Here is a 21,987-nt window from a genome sequence, read left to right on the forward strand (position 1 = left end):
GCTTTTGGAGCCTGTCCTGAAACTAGCTCTAGCTCTTGTAGATCAGGCTGGCCTCGAACTCACAGAGGTCCTCCCAAGTGCTGGGATTAAAGTCGTACGCCACCACTGCCCAACCTTTCCCATGCATTCTTTAGAAACAGCTTTGCAGTGCTCTGAGCAGTGGTACAGACTTTTACTCTTAGCGCTTGGAAAACTTAGGAGGACTGGTTGTCCGGGGCTATGGAATGTGAAATTCTATCTCAACAACAAGGAAAAGCAGAAGCTAGAGCTAAAAACACTGGCTGCTCTTCAATTTCTAGGGGTCCAGTGGCCTCTTTTGGCCTCTAAGGGCACTTTCACATCGGTACATACATGCACACAAATAAATATTAAAATAAATCTTAAAAAACAGGGAGAGGGGCTGGAGAGATGGCTCAGAAGTTAAGAACAATGGCTACTCTTCTAGAGGACCAGCGTTCAATTCCCAGCACACACACAGTTGTCGGTAACTCCAGTTCCAGGGGATCCAATGCCCTTTTCTGGCCTCTAAGGGCACAACACACATGTGGTAGACAGACATAGTATGCAAGCAAAACACCATGTGCATAAAATAATAATAAAAATAAACAATAGTATATGATAAAGATGATGATGATTGTTGTCTGGAGAGCTGGCTTGGAGGTTAAGAGCACTTGCTGCTCTTGCAGAGAATCTGGGTTCCATCCCTAGCACTCACATAGTGGTTCACAACCATCTGTAACTCCATCATCCCGTGCCCTCTTCTGCATTCCTCTGACACCAAGTACTACATGGTGCACATACATACATACATACATACATACATACATACATACATACAGGCAAAACACACATAAAATGAATAAATCTAATAAAGAAATTAGAAAGAGGAAAAAGGTGGGGGGGCTGATAAATGCTTCACGGGCAAGCATGAGCAAGCACGAGGGTCTGCGTTCAGTTCCTTAGTACTATTTATAAAGCCATGTGCAGTAGCTGCACCGGTAGGGGAAATTGGAGGGTCCCTGGGGACTTCTTTGGGCAGTTTAACTAAATTATTGAACTCCAGGTAAAATGTGATTGTGTTTCAAAAAAATTATGGAACCAGGAAGATGTAGTGATTAGTGCCTTTAATCCAGCACTTGGGAGGCGGAGGCCAGGGATCTCTGTGAATTTGAGGCCACCCTGATCTATTTAATAAGTTCTGGGCAAACCAGGGCTATACAGTGAGACTCTGTCTCAAATCTAAAACAGAAAAACTATATGTGCTGGTGTGCGCTTATATTCCCAGTGCTTGGGGATTGACTAGTCAACCTAGTCTTCATCAGTCAACCCCCAGTCTTCGTGAGAGACCTTGTCTTAGAAAACAAATTGCAGGGCTAGGACTCAAGGATATCCTAGAGACGACTCAAGCATAAAGTGCTTGACTGTATCATCACGAGGAGCAGTTTGCACCCCAAAACCCATGTGAAAAGTAGGCAGGCACAGTAGCTGCCTGTGATTCCCGGCATTCAGAAGGGAGACAGGAGATCCCCCTGGAAAGTTGGCGAGCTAGAGTGGCTGTAGCTGATGGCCCTGGATGCCTCAGTATATATAAAGGTGGACAGTGGTCAAGGAAAACACCTGACATCAACTTTGGACACACACGTGTGCACATGTGCACTTGAACCACACATACACACACACACCACACATACACACACATACACACACATACCACACATACACACACATACCGCACATACTGCACATACCGCACATACACACACACACCACACATACACATTCCACACATACCACACATACACACATACCACACATACACACATTACACACATACCACACATACACACATACCACACATACACACATACCACACATACACACACATATCACACATACACACACACCACACATACCACACATACACACATACCACACATACACACATACATATACACACACATACCACACATACACACACAAAGGGAGGGAAAGAGGGTCATAAATTTACCATTACTGTTTTTTTTTCTGTTGAATATGAACCACATCCAATAATACATTTTCCTTTTATGTATAGGATATGAGGTCGTCAAACCCAGTCTGATCTCCTGGTTGGAGGAGGAAGATTTACAGGAAGTGCAGAGAGAAGGTTTCCAGGGTGAGTAGGCATGGGGAAACAGTTGTGATCAGGAAGTTCCTTAAGTTTGACAATAGGATGAAGGGTTTTTGGGTTTTTGTTTGTTGGTTTGGTTTTAGTTTGGTTTGGTTTTTTTCCCTGTGAGTCAGGGTCTCGCTGTATAGCCCAGCATGGCCCCTACAATATTCCCACTTTACCTTCTGGGTTCTGGGGTTGCTGGTGACCACCACACCCAGCATAATGAAACATTAAAGAGTCAACCTGACCTTGCTTAGGAAGACTCTTACTCCTGAGCAACAGCTCCAGTCTCATACCGGAACTTTCAGAGATACAGCTGACCTCAGAAGGTGCCAGCCTTTCTCTCAGAAGCAATTCTGGATTTCTTACACTTGGATCAGACTTTTTCTTGGTCCCACAAAAATGCCTGTTCTGTTTCTTATTTGTGATTTTGTCTTACTCTGTGTTGAGCTCTTTCCTCATCATCATCCCTGATGGTGCTCTTTTCCTCTCTCAGTTTTCATTTCTCAGCGTCTAATGAAATGATCATATGGTTTTTTTCTTTCAGTTTATTTATATGGTGGATCATATTGATTGATTTGCGTATGTTGAACCATCCCTGCATCTCTGGGATGAAGCCTACTTGATCATAATGTATAATTTTTCTAATGTGTTCTTGGATTCGGTTTGCCAGTATTTTATTGAGAATTTTTGCGTCGATATTCATGAGTGAGATAGGCCTGTAATTCTCTTTCTTGGTTGGGTCTTTGTGTGGTTTTCATTTCTAAAGAGCAATTTGTAGTTGGGTGGTGGTGCACACCTCTAATCCCAGCACTCAGGAGGCAAAGGTAGGGAAATGTTTTGGGTTTGAGGCCAACCTGGTCTACAGAACGAGTTCCAGGACAGCCAGGGCTACACAAGAGACTCTGTCTTGAGGGAAAAAGAAGAAGAAAAATTTGTAACTGTCTAAAACTATGACTCATGTTTTTACCTTTGCCAAGTTTTAACCTAATTAAAATTATCAAAATTTAGTATCTTGGGCTGGAGAGATGGCTCAGAGGTTAAGAACACTGACTGCTCTTCCAGAGGTCCTGAGTTCAATTCCCAGCAACCACATGGTGGCTCAGAACCATCTGTAATGAGGTCTAGTGCCCTCTTCTGGCTTTCAGGCATACACGCAGAAAGAATATTGTATACATAATAAATTAATAAATAAATAAGTTTTTAAAAAAGTGAGTCCTTCTGCCTCAGCCTACACTCTCACCACACTGGCAAGACTTCTCATGTTCTATTCCTGTGACACACCTCTCATTTCTAATCTGGATTCTGTTTTGTTTTTATGTCTCTTTTAGAATGGGAGATGCACGGCACTTTAAGGAAACAAACTTCTAAGGTGGTACAAATGGTAAGATTAATCAAGGCTGTTAATAGTTCCCATACTCTGAAAGACTAGAAATTCCACTGTGGAATTGAGAGGAAATTAGTGGCATTCACTCAGGGTGATGTAGGTAGGGGAGCAGCATTTTAAACCAGAAAGACTCACTGTAACAGTGTGTAACCCATCATGAAACCAAATCCTTCAAGGTTCCCACAAGTGCACATCCTACGTGTATAACTAGACATTGAATTAACTTTTTATTGATTCTTTGTGAATTTCACATCATGTATCTCAATCCTATTAACCTCCTTATCCCTTCATAGCGGCCCTTTGCCCTGGCAAACCCCTCCCCCCACCAAGATAAAATAAATGAAGGCGGATCGAATTAATACAGGCCAATTGGTATAAAATAAAAGCAACTTTAATATAAATAGCACACTCACGCAACCGAAGTTCTCGCGATGCCCAGAAATAGGAGACAGGAAGAAGGGGTTACCAGCGTTTGTGCACCCCAATTTATAGACAGGAAGAAGGCTGTCCCGCCCCCAAAGGGCGGGCTCTCTCTACAAATAAAATTTCAACAAAAAAAAATATTGTGGAAGCTGTAGTATGGCTCAGTGAGCACACAATATACCCTTTGGTCCATACATCTTTACTTGCAAGTATACATTGCAATGAGTCCCTGGTCTGGCTCTAGGCCTCCGGCTTCTGCTACACTATAGATACACTATAGATATATAAATACAGTCCCTCGCTGGGGCTGCTCTCAGATACTCTGTTGTTGCCCTGTGTCATGGAGATGTTGCCCTGCAGCTTTGGATCTGTAGAACTAGCCCCTTCACATGCTCCAGCAGTTCAGATAGGTAGACATTGGGGTAAACCAATTCATAGCCCTAGTTCTGGGCCTGGGTGGGGCTGGGCTGGGCTGGACTGGTCAGCCCTCCAGCTCTCCCTCATCCTCAGCACCAGGGCTAGCTCACCCAGTGCAGCAGTAGCAAGGAGGAGGACTGGTTCTACTCTCGCTCCCTTGGGGACCTGCTCACCTGCACCTACACCACCAGGGCCAGCTCTGTTGTGAAATACAGGGCCCACTCAACCTGGGTGCTGCAGTGGGTGACTGGCTGGGCCAACTCTCCCACCTGCCACAAGTGGTGAGGGGAACGGAAGGGCATCTTTCTGTCATCCAGGCCACCACATGGCAGACAAGGAGGAGCAGGATCAGCTCTGCTATTCTCACATGATCAGGGCTGGCTCACCCACGCCCCTGAAACAGGGTCAGCTCTACTATGCTGCCCAGGCAAGGTGCAGGGCTAGACACTGAATTTTTAAAGCAGTTTATTTATCTGTGTTCTATTTATGTGTTGTGTGTGTGTGCATGTGTGCACACACGTGTGTGTGCATATACTCATGTGCACACTGGCATACATGTACCAGGGAAGTATGCCATGGCTCTCTTGTAGACTTGGTTCTCTCTTTCAACCATGTTGAGACATCATCTCTCTTGTGTCTGCTACTGCATAAACTCCTGTCCAATTCTCCTGTTTCTGTCTTCCATCTCAAAGTGGTAGTGCTGGGATTACAGATGCGTGCTACTGTATCTAGTTTGGGGGATCAATTGTCCATTGTCAGGCTTGCATGGCAAGAACTTTGCCTGCTAAGCCATCTTCCTGGCTCTTTAAAACAATTTTGTAACATGCTTAACATTTTTTAAACATTTAAGCTGATTCTAGCACTATTGTTCTTTCAGTTTGATTACAAATCACATAAGCAACTTTAAGAATGTCATGAAAATGGTAAAAATCATAATCATCCTCTAGTAATACATTAAAAAAAAGATGGGGTCTCATGTAGCCCCTATCCTCAGATTTGCTATGCTGCTAAGGGTAGCAGCTCCTGATGCTCCTGTCTTCTTGGTGCTGGGTTATAAGTACCCTGCCATGCTAGCTCTGAATGATGTACTTTAATCATTGTTTATTCATACAGAGAAGACGCAACGTTGTTGGGGACCTCCAAAATTAATTTATGGAAATTTCTTGTATGACTATGAAAGAATTGGGATATAATCTGTAGAAAATTAATGCAAATGAGAAACATTTAAGAGGAATAGAATTCTCCTTTGTAAGAGAACTCTCTTTGGTACATACTCTGAATATGGTGAATTTGGGGTACCCAATCTGTGCTTAAAAGATTTGGCTTCAGAATTTCCACAAATATGCATCCTCATATATGTAACTCTGCTTTATGAGTCTTAAAAGAATTTTATGAAGACATACATGAGTCATTTCAAAGTTAGAACAGATTATAAGTGGTTCTTTCATTAGGGTCCCTTCATTCAACTTGGGAAAAAAAGCAGCAGAAATTATATACATGTAATAAGAATTTTAAGTATCTAATAATGTTTCTGTCTTCATAGGGATTGAAACCCTTAATTTTGAACAATCCATTAATTATATTTATTTTTTCATCAACAGGCAGGAAGACATAGTACTTTGGAACTCTGTGATTACATGCAACATAAAGATATCTTAAGAGAACATTCATATTTTAAAAGACATATGCAAACCGAAAATTCAGAGCACACCTGTGACTCTAATCAGTATGAAAAGCATGTTCCCACTCTTCATGAGGAAACATCTATGAGACAGGAATTTTCTGTGTTGAGTCAAAATGCAGGAAACTCTAGTCTGACCCCAAATGTCACTCACCAGGGAACAGGCGTGCAGGACAGACCTGTTGAATGCAATACCTCCCTTAGTCAGTCATATTTTAAGGCACATATGAGAATCTATAATGGGGAAAAATTCTGTGAGTTGATTCAATTTGCAGATTTTTCATGTCCCACAAGTGGAGCTCTGCCTATTCAAAAGTATACCATAAAAGCCTATGAGTGTAAGACTTGTAGGAAAGTCTTTGGGCATTCTTCCAATCTTAATAGTCACATGCGAACCCACACTGGAGAGAAGCCCTATGAATGTAAGGTTTGTGGGAAAGTCTTTGGGTACTCTTCAAATCTTAATAGTCACATGCGGACCCACACTGGGGAAAAACTTTATGAATATAAAATATGTAAGAAATCCTTTACTACTTCTTCAAGTCTAACTAAACATTTCAGAATTCATACTGGAGAAAAACCATTTAAGTGTAAGGAATGTGGAAAGGCTTTTACCAAGCACATGTACTTTTTTTACTTTCTGCACATGTACAAACACATGCTGAACAGAAAAGCCCTATGTCTGTAAGTTACGTGGGAGATCCTTCACTATTTCTTCAAAGCTGATCGACCACTTAAGAATTCATACTGGAGAGAAACCCTATCAATGTAAGGAATGTGGGAAAGCCTTCCACGCATCTTCCTACTTTCATAAGTATCTAAGAACACATACTGGAAAGAAACCTTATAAATGTGATAAGTGTGGGAAAGCCTTCCACACTTCTTCTTACCTATGAAAACATGTAAGAACTCACAGCACAGGGAAACCTTATAAATGTAGGGAATGTGGAAAATCCTACAAAAGATGTTATCTATTGAATGAACACTTAAAAATTCATATGGTGGATAAACCCTTTGATTGCAAGGTATGTGGAAAGTCTTTTAGAAGTTCTGCTTGCCGTAATAAGCACATTCGCCTTCACACTGGAACCAAACCTTATAAATGTAAGTACTGTGGGAAAGACTTTACTGTTTCTTCAGGTCTCACTGAACATTTAAGAACACACACTGGAGAGAGACCCTGTGAATGTAAAGAGTGTGGGAAAGCATACAAAATCTGGTACCTGCTGACGGAACATGTAAAAACTCACACTGGAGAAAAATCCTTTGAATGTAAAGTATGTGGGAAACTCTTTGGAAATTCCTCTTGCCTTAATAAGCACATTTGAATTCACACTGGGTTAATGTAAATACTGGTAAATGTAAATACTGTGGAAAAGACTTCACCATTTCCTCTAACCTAGATGAACATGTAAGGACTCATACAGGTAAGAAGCCCTACAGATGTAAGGAACGTGGAAAAGTCTTCACAACATCCTCAAACCTCTATCACCGTGCACAAATTCACGGTGGTTTTCTCGAAGTATCAAGAATGTGGGAAAAACTACAATAAGTTTTATTGACTAACTGAACATCTAATAACTAAATCTGACCAGAAACTCTTTGAATGGGAAGAATGTCAAAAGCCCTTCAAGAATTTTCCACATCAGGCTGGAGAGATGGCTCAGAGGTTAAGAGCACTGGCTGCTCTTCCTAGAGGACCTGAATTCAATTCCCAGCAACCACATGGTAGCTCACAACCATCTGTAATAAGATCCAGTGCCCTCTTCTGGAATGCAGGCAGAACAGTGTGTATATAACAGATAAATAAATAAATAAATAAATAAATGTTAAAAAAAAAAGAATTCTCCACATCTTAATCATCATAATAGAATTTCCAATGGCGAGAAATCTTATTAATGTAAGAAATGTGGGTTAACCTTCAAACCAACTTACTTGAAAACATGAAAGCTCTCTTGTTCTCAAGATGCCCATGAATTTAAGAAACATGAGAGCCACTGGAATGTCATCAAAGTGCACTAATGTGTGAGCTTACCCTGGAGCCATGTAATGTCACAATAGTAGAAGCCGTACTTCCTGGGGGATTGCTAAATGCATAAGCTCTTGCAGTGGAGAAACTTGTATGTAATATGGAAAAGTTATTCTAAATTTTTTACATTCATTGTGATCTCAGTGGAGGTGATGAAGGTAAGAAAGTTGCAGTCAATGTCTTCTACATATTATTCTTCAGCCTTTAATAAACATGGCAGTTTATAACCAAGGGAAAATGAGTGCAGAGTATATAGAATTATGGTCACATCTTGAATTATGCTGACAGAGATAGGACCTTCAGATTTTTGTTGCTCTTTGAAGCAGCCCAAGTTAGACTCAAACTCAGAGGATGGCCTTGAACTCCTTTTGATCCATCTATATTCACCTCTTGAGTATTTGTGATTACAAGCATGTAGCATTCAGTGCTGGTGAATGAAACCAGAGCTTTGGGCATCCTAAGCAAGCACTTTACCAGTTACATCCCTAGCCCTATTTGGGTAGTTCTCATATTTATTTTGGACACTTGTGACTCCACCATTCCCACTACATCATTGTGTCTTCCAGGTTGTTCCTCACAAAAAGTGAACCTCCAGAATATTAACTAATAAATCTGTTGTCTGGAGATTAAACTAGGATTAAACTTTATATATACCATATGTTATACCCTGGAGCTGTACCCATACCCTCAAATCCTATTTCAATAGTGTATTATATAGCAAGTCCTTCTCTATTACACCAGCCAGCTCCCAAATAAACACACGGACATATTATTAATTATGAAAGCTTAGCTTGTTTCTCATTAGCTCTGATAAATTAACCCATTTTTATTCATTTGCATGCTGCCACATGGCTCACGGCTTGTTACCTCATCTCCTATGTGTCATGCTTGCTCCGAGTCTCCTCACAACTCTGCCCTTGCCAGCATCCTCTGTACCCCAAAAATGCTGCCTAGCTATTGGCCATTCAGCTTTTTTATTAAACAAATCCAAGTGACACATCTTCACAGTGTATAATAAAACTATTCTACAATATTTTCCCTTATTTGTTTAAAAAGGAAAGGTTTTTAACACTAACATAGTAAAACTATATACAATGAGAACAATTATCGGGTATTATCTAAATAGGAAAGGTATTTTAATAGATGAAACTATATACAATAAAAATAATTATCAAGTAAGAATTACATTTACAATGTCCAGTCCACTTGTATTTGACAAATTTAGAGAAAGTACTTATCTATTCTCTCTTGATGAGTCCAACGTTTTATACCTAAATTTTCTTCTATTATGACTAAGGAAAACTATATAGTCTTTAATTCCATCAGAGACCCAAGAAGGACATAATGCCTGAGTAAGCAGGAAGTACAGAGCAAACACCTTCCAAAACTGAAACAACAGAGCCATCTGGCTGCCTAGACAGTAACCCAAGTTTCCTGTATAACCTTTGGCCTACAGGCCTAGAATATTTGACAGATTTTTCTGTGAAACAGGAGTTTTGAAGGACTGTCCCACCTTGATTTGGCAAAGATCAGCAGTCACTTTCCTGTGTGTCCTGCATATATATTCTCCAGTTGTCATGATCCACCTGCAGTAGCTAACAGCCAAGTTTGGAGTTCATTACAGTTCTCTTGGGAGTGAAGGATGAGATAGAGTTTTGCTCTATCAGCCAAGTTATCCTAAAGTTAGCAAGCAGCCCATGCTAACCTCAAGCTTGTGACAGTTCTGTCTCAGCTTCTCAAGTGCTGGGATTGCAGGCATGGACAACCATGCCCAGTTTTTTTGTGTGTGTGTTTTTTTTTGTTTTGTTTATGTTTTTGTTTTTTAGTTTTTCAAGACATGGCTTCTCAGTAGCTATGAAGCCAGTCCTGGAACTTGCTCTGTGGATCAGGCTGACCTAGAACTCACAGAGAGTCACTACTGCCCAGCTAGCTCTTTTTTTTGTTTTGTTTTGTTTTGTTTTTTGAGACAGAGTCTCACCATATTGCCCTGACTGGCCTAGAACTCCCTATGTAGACAATACTAGCCTCCAACTCATACAGATCTGCTTTCCTTTGCCTCCTGAGTGCTGAGATTAAAGATATGTACTGCTATGCTCAGCTTTAATGTTGTTCAAATATCTTTTGGAGGGATGGGGATATAGTTCAGTAGTAGAATGCTTGCCTGACCTGCATGTGGCCCTCGGTTTGATCAACAGCAACACACACACACACAAACACAAAGTTATGCTTTCATAACTATTCTTTGTAGAAAAAAAGTGAGTACAAAAAGAGGTAAATTGATGAAAGGATGCGTGAATAGCTAGTAGTGGGGAATGCCATCCACAATCAGAGAAATCTTACACTGAGAATGGAAATATTCCTGTAACATCATGTAGTATAGGGAGAGTAAGAATTCTGATTTTTATTTTTTTCTTTTTAGATCTACACCACAGACTGGCAACACAATCAGAATACATTGCAGAGTCAAGCTACAATAAAACTGACAATAAGCTGCCTTTGGGATTTGTCCTTCTGTGAAATATGCACTGTGGGAACAAACTCTTAGAATTTAATAAGTATGAATGTGTTTGAAATCATGTTCTGCTTTATTGCAAACCATCTCTAGCATTCCTGGATGTGTCCTATGGGTGCAGACACCGAGATCAGCACTAGCAGGTTTCAGTCTCAGTGATCCAAATTTGTGCATTTCTGATGCTTGGACAACTTTAGGTTTTGTCCTGTAAAGCCATCAGGGCTGTGCCACCCAATGGCTCTTTCTGTGGCTCACATTCTAGCCAGAGTAGCAGTGAACTAACACAAGCTCAACAATAAACCCCAAGTGGAAGAGACCTGTGCATCTGTGGTTGTGAATTTGCAGTGAAGATTATGTCTTTTTAAGGTATAAGTGCTGTTTAACCCATGTGTTGCTTTTAATGCTGACACTGACACCATAAATCAGGAGATCAGTTTTGTCTGTTTTTCCCATAAGAAGGGTGTTCCTATGTAAGCCAGACTGACCTCAAATTTGTAATCCTACTGCCTTATCTCATAAGTGCTGGGATTACAAATGTGTACCGCCATATTGATTCAATCTGATGATTGAATTAATAATAAAATTCTAAATGCAGTTAGGTCATAATTATGCCTAAACATGATATAACCCACAAACAACTACAAACACATAAATTAAAAGTTTAGAATAGGTGGCAATATCCCTTGAGTGTTGGCGAGTGGTCGATAGAATTAACCAGACTAGGTTTAATATAAAATATTCAGCTTTAATAAGGGTAAGAAAAGGGGGACTTACAAAGCCAGAGTTCCCACAAAGCACAGGAAAAACAAAGAACAAGCGGGAAGCACACCCACAAGATTTATAAGTAAATATGAGCCCAAGCGGAACATGCCCTACCAACAAGGTGATTGGCTGGACTTCCCCTTCACTTGAGAGACATTCTTTTTGTTTTTGTTTTTTAAGATTTATTATGTACACAGTGTTCTGTTTGCATTTATGCCTGCAGGCCAGAAGAGGATGCCATATCTCATTACAGATGGTTGTGAGCCACCATGTGGTTACTGGGAACTGAACTCAAGATCTCGGGAAGAACAGCCAGTGCTCTTAGCCACTGAGTCATCTCTCCAGCCCCAAGAGACGTTCTTTTAGTATCTCAATTTAAATATGGTAACCATTGATAGTCTCTTTTTTTCATTGATAGTCTCTTAATTGATGTTACATCACATGATAAAGAAAAAGCAAAGAAAACACAAATGCATTCTTAAGAAAATACAACAGAAACATTCATGTCAATTACAATCCTCATTTCTGCAACTGACCACGTGGTCTTAAGAGAACTTAAAGTTGTGGGAACAGGAAGCAAAATTTTTCTAGTGAGTCAGTAGGGGTGACAGTGAGTAGAACTATTCCCTTTCCCATCCCTTTATTCCTGGAGCCATGGATCCTGGCTATGAGTGACACCATATATATTGGATGCTGATTCAAAACATTTATCACCTTCTGGAGAACCCCGGCCAAGCCCTCCAGGCTGCAGTCACTTAGTTGGTGGTGTAGCTATGTCACCACCACCTAGCTTTGGAATAGCCTTTAGAAGACATTTGTGGGGGCGGGAACTAAAGAAAAGCTTAGAGCTAGGTATGGTGGCACACGCCTTTAATCCCAGCACTCGGGAGGCAGAGGCAGGCGGATCTCTGTTGAGTTCGAGGCCAGCCTGGTCTACAAGAGCTAGTTCCAGGACAGGCTCCAAAACCACAGAGAAACCCTGTCTCAAAAAAAAAAAAAAAAAAAAAAAAAAAAAAAAAAAAAAAAAAAAAAAAAAAAAACAAAAACAAAACAGGAAAAAAAATACCAAAGAGGGGAGAAGGCTACTTCCATGAGGCCAGCTGTCTCAGGAGGGTGGGGAAACGGTGAGATCAGTGGATTCCATGATTGTGGGCCACTGTTGCATTTCTGTAGATATGGCATTCTGTACGTTCACAGAGGGTTTTGGGAGACGCTTTACATGCAGGAAAGGTAAACCCATAACGAGAATAACAGTCTACTCCAATAAGGATAAAGTGTGTCCTCTCCACGGAGAAAGTAGTCTACTGTAGTCAACCTGTCACCAGATGACAGCCATATCTGGGGCTTAGGGCTAGCCTCTGCTGTTGGCAGATCTGGTACTCAGCAGCAGCTGTAGCCAAGTCAGCCTTGGTGAGTGAAGTTCATGTTGTTGAGCCCATGCATAACCCCATATCTGCCACTATGGGTCCACTGGGCAGTGACAGGAATGGCTGGGGAAAGAGGATGACTGTCCAAGGAATGGGTAGAACTTGAAGACAATTCTGAGCCCTCTCGGTCTCAGCAGTAATGCTCCCTCCTTTCCCCCCTGGGAACCAAGACCTAACAATTGCCCACACATGTACTAAAATATTGGGAACTTTCCATCATCTCCCTGAGTCCTTGTGAATGTTCTCCAAATAGAACTCAGTTATTGAATAGGGGCAAGATAACCCTAGGTGTTGACTCAGTTACTGATGTTTTGACTTAGTCTCTGGGAAACGGGGTCAAAGTGACCTCTTACCTCATCTGATCTGGCAACCACTCTCCAGCCAATTATTGATAGTAGCCCTTTTGAATAAGCCAATCATAATAGTCAAAGAACAACTCCTAGACACCCCCTCTTTGCTTCTGTGACTTTTCCTTTGAAAGTAGCCTGTACCAGCTATTTGGGGTCTTTCTAGCCTCCCTAATGCTGGAAGACCCTGTCATGACAGAATTAATAAAATCCTCATGCTTTTACATCAGCTGTGGTGGTGAGAGACAGTCTCTGGGGGTCAACTCCTCCTCGGTGATTAGACTCTAGGGTCCAACACTACCTATTTGATAACTGAATGCTTCCTCAGCTGATCATGTTTTGGTGAGCATTTAAGTGGGACATAAGTATCTTCATATCCTTCAACAATTTTTGGAGAGATTTACTCACATACTTCTTCCCCAGATGTCTTTCTTATCAGTTCTCCAATTCTGCTTTTTCCAAATTCCTGACCATCCAGAAATCCATTGGCTACAGCCCATCAATCAGTAAACAATTGCACATCTGATCATTCTTCCTTCCAAACAAAATGTATGGTATACTGCCCAGAGTTCTGCCAACTGGGAAGGTTTCCCTTCCCTGGTGTCTTCCAGGGTTATCCCAGAATGAGGATATAATGTTGCAGCTGTGCACTTCTGGGTGGTGCCTGAATGACACACTGACAACCAATCATAGGGAACAAATACTTGGTAGCAGACAGCATTGTAATGGGAGTAGAAACGATAGACATTTGGGCAGCTTCTTCATGTAACTTGCTTGTGCCTTCAAGACCTGCTCAGATACAATCACATATACACCACTTCCATTTGATAACAGATTGCTGCTGCTGTACATGTCCTACCTCATGACTTGATGGGTCAGTTAACACCCATCTCATAACAGGCTGCTCAGGTTCCATGGTATCTTGGTGGCCCATTGCCAAATGTTCAGTTTTCACTAAGGCTCAATAACAGCTGTCTCTCAAAGGGAAAATAGTTGTTTGCATATGATGGTAGAGCCTTGTTCCATAATCCCAAAGGTCACCTAAGGGACCTGCCAAAAAGGCTCCAAACAGCATCCCTATGTGCCACTAGCACCTCGCGTATCATGGGGTCTGCTGGATCATATGGTCCATGTGGGAGAGCAGCCTGCACAGCAGCCTGGACCTGCTGAAGAGCCTTCTCTTGTTGCAGGCCCCACACAAAGCTAGCAGCTTTGAATCACTTGGTACATGGGCTAGAGCAACACACCCAAAAGAGGAATGTGCTGTTTCCAGAATCCAAATAGGCCCACTAAATGTGTTTCTTTCTTGGTGATGGGAGGACCCAAGTGCAATAACTTATCCTTCACCTTAAAAGGATTATCTCTGCATGCCCCACAGCACTGGACTCTTAGGAATTTCACTGGGGTAGAAGGCCCTTGAATTTTGGTTGGATTTATCTCCCATGTGCATATTGAACCAATGAGTTCAAAGTGGTTGCTACCTCTTGCTCACTTGGTCTAATCAGCATAATATCATCAATATAGTGTGTCAATGTAATATTTTTGTGAAAGAGACAGATGAACGACATCTCTTCTAAGTTATGGCACAGGGCTGGAGAGTTAACAGATCCTTGAGGTAAAACTGTAAAGTTATACTGTGGTGGTTTGAAAGGAAATGGCCCCCAAAGAAGTGGGACTATTAGGAAATGTGACCTTGTTGGAGGAAGTGTGTCACTATGGGGACAGGCTTTGAGGTCTCCTTTTTTCAAGTTTCCCTCAGTGTGACAGTCAGTCGACTTCCTGTTGCCTTGCATAATGTAATACTCTCAGCTCCAGCACCACATCTGCCTGTACCCCGCCATGCTTCCTGTCATGATGATAATGGGCTGAAGTTCTTTTTTTTTTTTTTTTAAAGATCTTATTTATTATATACACAGTGTTCTGCCTCCATGTATGCCTGCAGGCCAGAAGAGGGCACCAGATCTCACTGTAGATGGTTGTGAGCCACCATGTGGTTGCTGGGAATTGAACTCAGGAGCACTGGAAAAACAGTCAGCATTCTTAACCTCTGAGCCATCTCTCCAGCCCTTGGGCTGAACTTCTAAAACTATAAGTGAGCTGCCCTAATTAAATGTTTTCTATAAGAGTCACTGTGGTCACGGTGTCTCTTCACAGCAACAGAAAACCCTAAGACCTATACTGCTGCCCTTGCCAACTGAAAGCAAAGTGCTTCTGGGGATCCTTATGGACAGGAACCGAGAAAAAGACCTGCTAAACAAACAGCTGCACATCATGTACTGTGAGATGTATTAATCTGCTCAAGCAAGGACACCGTATCTGGTACAGCAGCTCAACCAGAGTCAAAGTGTGTGCACAAAAACACTGGCAACTGAAAATTATTAACCAGGCATGGTGGCACACACCTTTAATCTCAGCACAGGGGAGCAGAGGCAGAAAAATCACAAGTTCAAAGGCCATCTCAGTCTACATACTGAGTTCCAAGCCACCCAGGGCTGCACAGGGAGACCTTGTCTCAAAAAATTAAAGCGAGAGGGCTCAGTGGGTAAAGATGCTTCCTGCACAAGCTTGGCCACCTAGCTTTGACCCTAAGAACCCACAGTGGAAGGACAGAAGTGACTTCTGAAAGCTGGCCTCTGACTGCCACACGCTTGGCTGCACTCACACTCCCACCCCACCGCTCTCCAACCAAACTCAGAAATGTACTGGCCTGAACAATAAACAATGTAGCACAGATAATAAAAACCCAGAGGCAGATATAGGGGTTCAACCTGAAGATCAGAAAAGCAAAAGCAGCCAAGCCATTAGAAAGCTCTACCTCTTTGATAACTTCAGACTGAAAGAGAAAGCGTTCCTGTCTCATCCTGCCTCATATTCCTCTCTAGTGCTGGGATTAGAGGCGTGCACCACCACCACCCAGCCTCTATGGTTAACTAGTGTGGCTCCTGGGATTAAAGGTGTGTGCCACCACTGCCTGGTCTATGTGGCTGACTAGTCTGGCCTGCTTTGCACTGACCTTCAGGTAAGTTTTATTTATTAAAACACAAATAATATACCACTATATATATTACAACTGTGGAAGCTTCGAAGTCCAAGATCAAGCCGTAGGTGTGATGTCAGCTGAGGACCTCACAGGTCACATGCCTTTCTCCTGTGTCCTCGGATGGTCAGTCACATTGTACAATGGCAGAGGGCATACATAGGGAGGGAGCAATTTTTAACTATGTGGGGGAAGGAGGCTGCACCCATGTGCACATGCTAAGACATGCTGCTGTCACTTCCTGCCTTGTTCCCTTAAGGATGACCAAGTCTCTTTCATTAAAACAGGAGTTAGGCTGGCTTTCTGTGTGGCTTTCTCTGTGGGCACTGGGGATTTGAACTCAGTACCTCACGCGTGTGCAAGTGCTCTTGCACGCCTCGATAGCTCCCCAGCCCCTCTCAGAATTATCTTTGACAGGGACTCTAATCTCATTCATGAGGGACTTGCCCTTTTGACCTAATCCCTCCCAACACACATCTAATGCGGCTACCTCTGGGTTTAGAGCTCCAACAGATAACCTAACCCACGGCAGGTGGTGAGACCACAGATGTACGTTATATGCTCAATATCACCAAGCATTTGGCACCTGCATGATCAAGCTGTTACAACTCAAAAAAACAGGAAGAGGCACCAGTACACACTGAGCCCCACAAACAGGCCCTGCTTCCATCTCTCTGAGCTGACAGGCTCCATCTTTTTCCTGGTTGACTATGCTACAGAAATGTTGTTTCTTGCCAGCTGGTGGTGCATGCCTTTAATCCCAGCACTTGGGAGGCAAAGGCAGGCGGATCTCTGTGAGTTCAAGACCAGCCTGGTCTACAAGAGCTAGTTCCAGGACAGGCTCCAAAGCTAGAGAAACCCTGTCTCGAAAAAAACAAAAAACAAACAAAAAAAAAAAAACCAAAAAAAAAGAAGACATGTTCTTGTTTCTGGAAATGGCCAATTCATTTTCTATCTCAGGGTCTTTTCGTTGTTACATTTGTGTGTGCGTGTGTATGTGCCCACGCATGTGTGCAAATGCAGGTGTGGAGGTCAGAGGACAATTTGCAGGAGTGAGCTCTGTTCACCATAGGGCTGGAACTCAGATGTTCAGCCTTGCAGAAAGCACCTTCACTCCTGAGTCTTCTTGCCAGCCCCCCCCCCCCCCCCATTTGGATTCTAGGAAAGGGCTCTGCCACTGAGGCACACCCTGGAACCCAGTCTCTAGACTTGGCCTTTCCTGCCATCCCCTAGCTGTCCTCACCTCTGATTTCTGAAGAGGCCCACTCTAATCAGTGTCTGCATCCCAACCCTGGCTTTCTGCCTGAGAGGCTCTGAAATGATCCCAAGGCTATGTTTTTGTTTTGGAGACTGAGTCTCATTCTACTGTAGACCTGTAGGCTGATCTCCTGAATACTGGTCACGCCTGGCTCACAGATGTGTTTATTTTAGACTCCTGCCATCTACACTTCCAACTGCATCTGCTCACTGTGCAGCCCCGTACCAAGAACGGTGCCTGCAAAGGGCTGGTAATGTGCCTCAGTGGGTAAAGTGCTTGCCTGGCACACTCGAAACCCTGGCTTCCATCCTCAGCATCCCATACAGAGAGTGGCAGTATACACCTAAAATCCTAGCACTAGGGACTTGAAAGTCATCCTCAGTTACACCTGGAGTTCAGGGTCATTAATGAGCTCCTGTCTAAAAATAATAGCCCAGCAAGGCTGCTGAATGGTAAAGGCACTGGTCACCAAGTCTGAGCACTTAGCTTTGATCCCTATGACCCACAGGAGAGAAGGAGAAAACTGATCCCTACGGTGTCCTCTGGCCTCCACATGTTTGTTACAGCACAAACACATGAACACAAAACAAGGAACTGTAATAAAGGATAAATAAAACTGCACGTGAGTACTGGGGAGGAGCAACCCTCGTTAAATAAACGGAATACACTTTGAAAAAACATCATTTTTCTTTAATAGTAAAATACTATATACTGTAGAAAACTTGGAAAAGGCAGGATACAAAATACAGAAAATACCATTGAGAATCCTTTTGAACACTAGGACAATTCAAAAGCTTGTCTTCCTTGCCCCCTGACCTCATTTCCCAAGCATCTGGCAGACAACCAGGCAGACCTCAGAGCCCTGAACTCTGCCCACCTGCACCCTGAAAACGGCCCCTCTATAGTGGTCTTCTGGGGTCCTTTAGAGATGAAGGCTATCCAGGACTCCAGTGTTGCTCAGGAGCACAGCAGTGCTGGCCTAATGTACCTAAGGCCGTGGGTTTGATCCCCAGGTACTGGGGGAAAGGGTGGAGGGTAAAGATATGTAAATGAATCATGAGGTAGCAATGATGCCTGTTTCTAAATGTGTGAACTGGGCCTCCCAGAGACTGGGTGACAAGGCTGAGGACATCCAGATGACAGAAAACCCCAGCTCTGCAGGCCCCAAAGTCCTGGCTTCTTTTCCTTGTGACCTCGTTTCCTCAAGCCTGATTAATGTACATGCTTCAGTTTGCTGCTGAGAAGGTCAACTTTAAAAGCTAGATAGATCCCAGGGATGGATGGGTGGTGCCTTCACATCCACCAATCCATGGATTCTTTGGGACAGGCCCTGACAATAACCATGCAGTGGGGTAGGCCCTTGCACAGGACCTTCTCTGCCTCCTGGCCCTCCCAACCCAGCCCTTGCACCTCAAGCACTCTGAGCTTAGGCATGGTGAGGCAAGAGGACACAATCTGAGCAGGTGTAGGCATTTCTGGAGTGATGAGGGGTCCCTGGAAGCACAAACTCTCCAGGGCAGGCATTCCTTCCAGGAAGACCAGGCCTTGGGCTGAGAGGCCTCCAACGGTCAGCCGAATCTTACGCACATCTCGGAGGTGGCGGCTGATGGCCAGCAGGGTGCTATCGGCTGACAGGGTACAGCCCAGCACCTCCAGTCTCTGCAGGTAGCTGAGCTCCTGGAGGCTGGCATCCAGCCCGGTCTCGGTGACCCGGTAGGTGCCGCCCAGCACCAGCGAGCGCAAGGCTCGGAAGCGGGTGAGGCCCTGCAGGTGCTCATCCCGGAAGGCTGGCACTCGGTCCAGCACGATGCATTCCAGCAGTGGCAGCACGGTGGGATCCTGCTCCTTCTGCAGCCAGATCATCGAGATCTCGCAGCTGTGCAGCTCCAGGGTCCTCAGCGTGCTAGGCAGGCTGGTGATAGGCACCATGCTCAGGTCAGCCACGTGCAGGCACAGGCGCTTCAGGTTGGGGCACTTCTGGCCCAGGGCCCGCATCAAGGCCGGGGACAGCTGTGGGGCCTGAGAGCCAGAGAACAGGTAGCCACCCATGCGCAGCGAGTGCAGCCTGGACGCCATGTATCGGCGCAGAAGGTGCCACATGACTTTCGGACGCATCTGTAAGAGCCAGAGATTGGGGTGACTGGGTGAGGGGTACAGGGAGGGGCTCTCAGAGACCTACCTAACTGGTGACAGACATGCATGGGATCTGGGTTCTGGTGTCCCCCTGGGATTTGGCTCTTCCACCAGTTTCCTTCCCTAAAGCTGGGTAACATGTCCTCAAACCCAGCCAGCACACAGGGGAGACTGAGGCAGGAGGATCCACAGTTCTGGCCAGCCTGTCTAGTCAATCAGTAGGCTCCAATTTCATGGAAGAGTCTGTCTCAAACACAAGCAAATAGTCTAGAGCTGTGGCACACACCTTTGATCTCAGCATGGGTGAGCATGGAGGCAGGGGGATCTCTCTAAATTCCAGGCTAGTCTGGTCTACATACCAAGTTCAGGCTACATAGTGAAACCCTGTGTCAAACAAAACAAAGCAAGCAAACAAACAAACATGTGTGTGCACAAATGTGTGTGAGAGAGAAAGAAGCTGAGGAAGATGCCCTTCAGTAACCTCTGGCCCTACATGCTCTTGAACACATGCATTTGCACCTGTGCATACACAAAAAATGTACACTTTTTCCAAAAAGAAGAAGAAAAGCTACACAGAACAAGAGATTCATTGCTGGTGTTGGGATAGAATCCAGGACATGCTGTGAACTCAGCCTCACCAGTTCGGAGCATACCCTTCTTTTTGTTGGCACTGGGGAATGAACTCCATACAGGCCAGGAAAACATGCTAGAACAAAGTCACAGTTCCAAGTCTTTTCTGAATTTGTATTTCAAGACAGGGTCTAGCTAAGTCTCCCTGGCTGGCCTTGAATTTATCGTCTTCTTCCCTCAGCCTGTGTGTGTGTAGTAACTGGGATCATAGGCCTGTACCAGGCTCAGCTTTACAGTAGAGATTTTGTTGACCACTTTTTCAGAGAGAAATTAAATCTTTTTCTTTTTCTTTTTTTAAATTATTCTGTGTAGTTGCTGGAGAGATGGCTCCTCCTTTTGAAAGGTGTCTTGAAATATGACTTTCTCTATTCTGTTACTATAAAATTTCACTGGGCGGTGGTAATAACACTTTTAATACCAGCACCCAGGAATATCTTGAGTTTGTTAGGGTCCAAGAGAAATCCCAAAGGAAAGACCAACAGCCACGTACACAACAGCAAGAGCGCTTTATTAATCCCAACGTTGGGGTGGTACATGGCAACCCCCCAAGAAGGTCAAAAGCTTCTTTGAAGTGGAGTTAGAGGAATTCCAGGGAGGAAGGATTTATCTGATTGGTGGAGGAATGATGAGTCTGGGGGCTGACTGGTGGAAGGTCCTAGTGGTTAGGGACCTTCCAGCAGCAGGATACAGAAGCTATCTCTAGTTATCAGGAGACTTGGGGGGGGGGCACCTGCTGAGCCAGCAGAAGGGTTCATGGGATACTTGCTGAGCTAGCAGAAGGCTGTGGGGCGCCTGCTGATTGGTTGCTCCTCAGCTGTGGTTTTCCTGAGGACTGTCTGCTTAGTTCTGTCCCAATTTAGTGAACTGAATCTGAGGCCTGGTCTCTGTCAGGGCTACTAGGAGAGCCTAGCCTCTAGCCTCCCCCCACCCCAAGTCCTCTCAGAGTTCAAAGCCAGTCTGCTTGGTCTAGAGAGTGAGTTCCAGGACTCACACAGAAACAATGCCTCAAAAATAAATAAATAAATAAAATTTCACGTAACCATTAGGTTTAAACATGTATTTGAGGAAGACTAACTGTATTCTCAAGACACAGTCACTCACATCTGGCTCTAGAATAAACTCTTGTCCACTTTATCCACTTTGAGATGAACAGTTATAGCTAAAATCTATTTTGGGCTACATGAGATCCGTCTCAAAAACCAAAAGAAAACAAAACCAAAAAAATCGATAATAGCTATAAGTTTTCATTTATCATATGCTGGAGACCAGATATGGTCTAAACCATCTCCCTATGCAACTGGCTAAGTCCTACAATACATCAGACAGGAAGGTACTTTTTCTTATCTCCTGGTGTTAGGGATAGAGTCCAGGGCTTCACTAGGGTCAAATAAGCACTCTTTTTAATCCCCATTTCTTGGATGAGAAACTGAGGTCTGGGGGTTGCTGAAAAGGTAAGGACTAGTGCCAGGATAGACATGCAGGAAATCACAGCATGAACTCACTTCAAAATCAAACCAACCAACCTCGGCAGTGGTGGTGCACACCTTTAATCCCAGTATTTGGGACGCAGAGGAAGGTGGATCTCCTGAGTTCGAGGCCAGCCTGAACTACAGGGCGAGTTCCAGGACAGCCAAGGCTGTTACACAGAGGAACCCTGGAAAGAAAAGAAAAGAAAAGAAAAGAAGAGGAGAGAGAGGAGAGGAGAGGAGAGGAGAGGAGAGGAAAGAAGGAAGGAAGGAAGAAAGGAAAGAAAGAAAAAAACCGAAGGAAGGGAGGGAGAGGAGGGAGGGAG

General features: G+C 43.7%; 1 protein-coding gene and 1 pseudogene across 5 annotated transcripts in view; one reads left to right on the forward strand and one right to left on the reverse strand.

Moving 5' to 3' along the window:
• The window catches only part of LOC101990200, a 15,721-nt pseudogene extending 7,817 nt beyond the window's left edge, over window positions 1-7,904 (forward strand).
• Window positions 7,905-18,100: 10,196 nt separating this feature from the next.
• Fbxl12 (F-box and leucine rich repeat protein 12) overlaps window positions 18,101-21,987 on the reverse strand; it is a 7,074-nt gene continuing 3,187 nt past the window's right edge. For all 5 annotated transcript variants that reach the window (XM_013346124.1, XM_026779367.1, XM_005346855.3 and 2 more), the window contains one exon: window positions 18,101-19,547. In XM_013346124.1, coding sequence (XP_013201578.1) covers window positions 18,726-19,547 — 822 coding nt within the window. In that variant the 3' untranslated portion in view covers window positions 18,101-18,725. The remainder of the gene's footprint in view (window positions 19,548-21,987) is intronic.

Source organism: Microtus ochrogaster, chromosome 5 (genome assembly GCF_000317375.1).
Source record: "Microtus ochrogaster isolate Prairie Vole_2 chromosome 5, MicOch1.0, whole genome shotgun sequence".
Taxonomy (NCBI): domain Eukaryota; kingdom Metazoa; phylum Chordata; class Mammalia; order Rodentia; family Cricetidae; genus Microtus; species Microtus ochrogaster.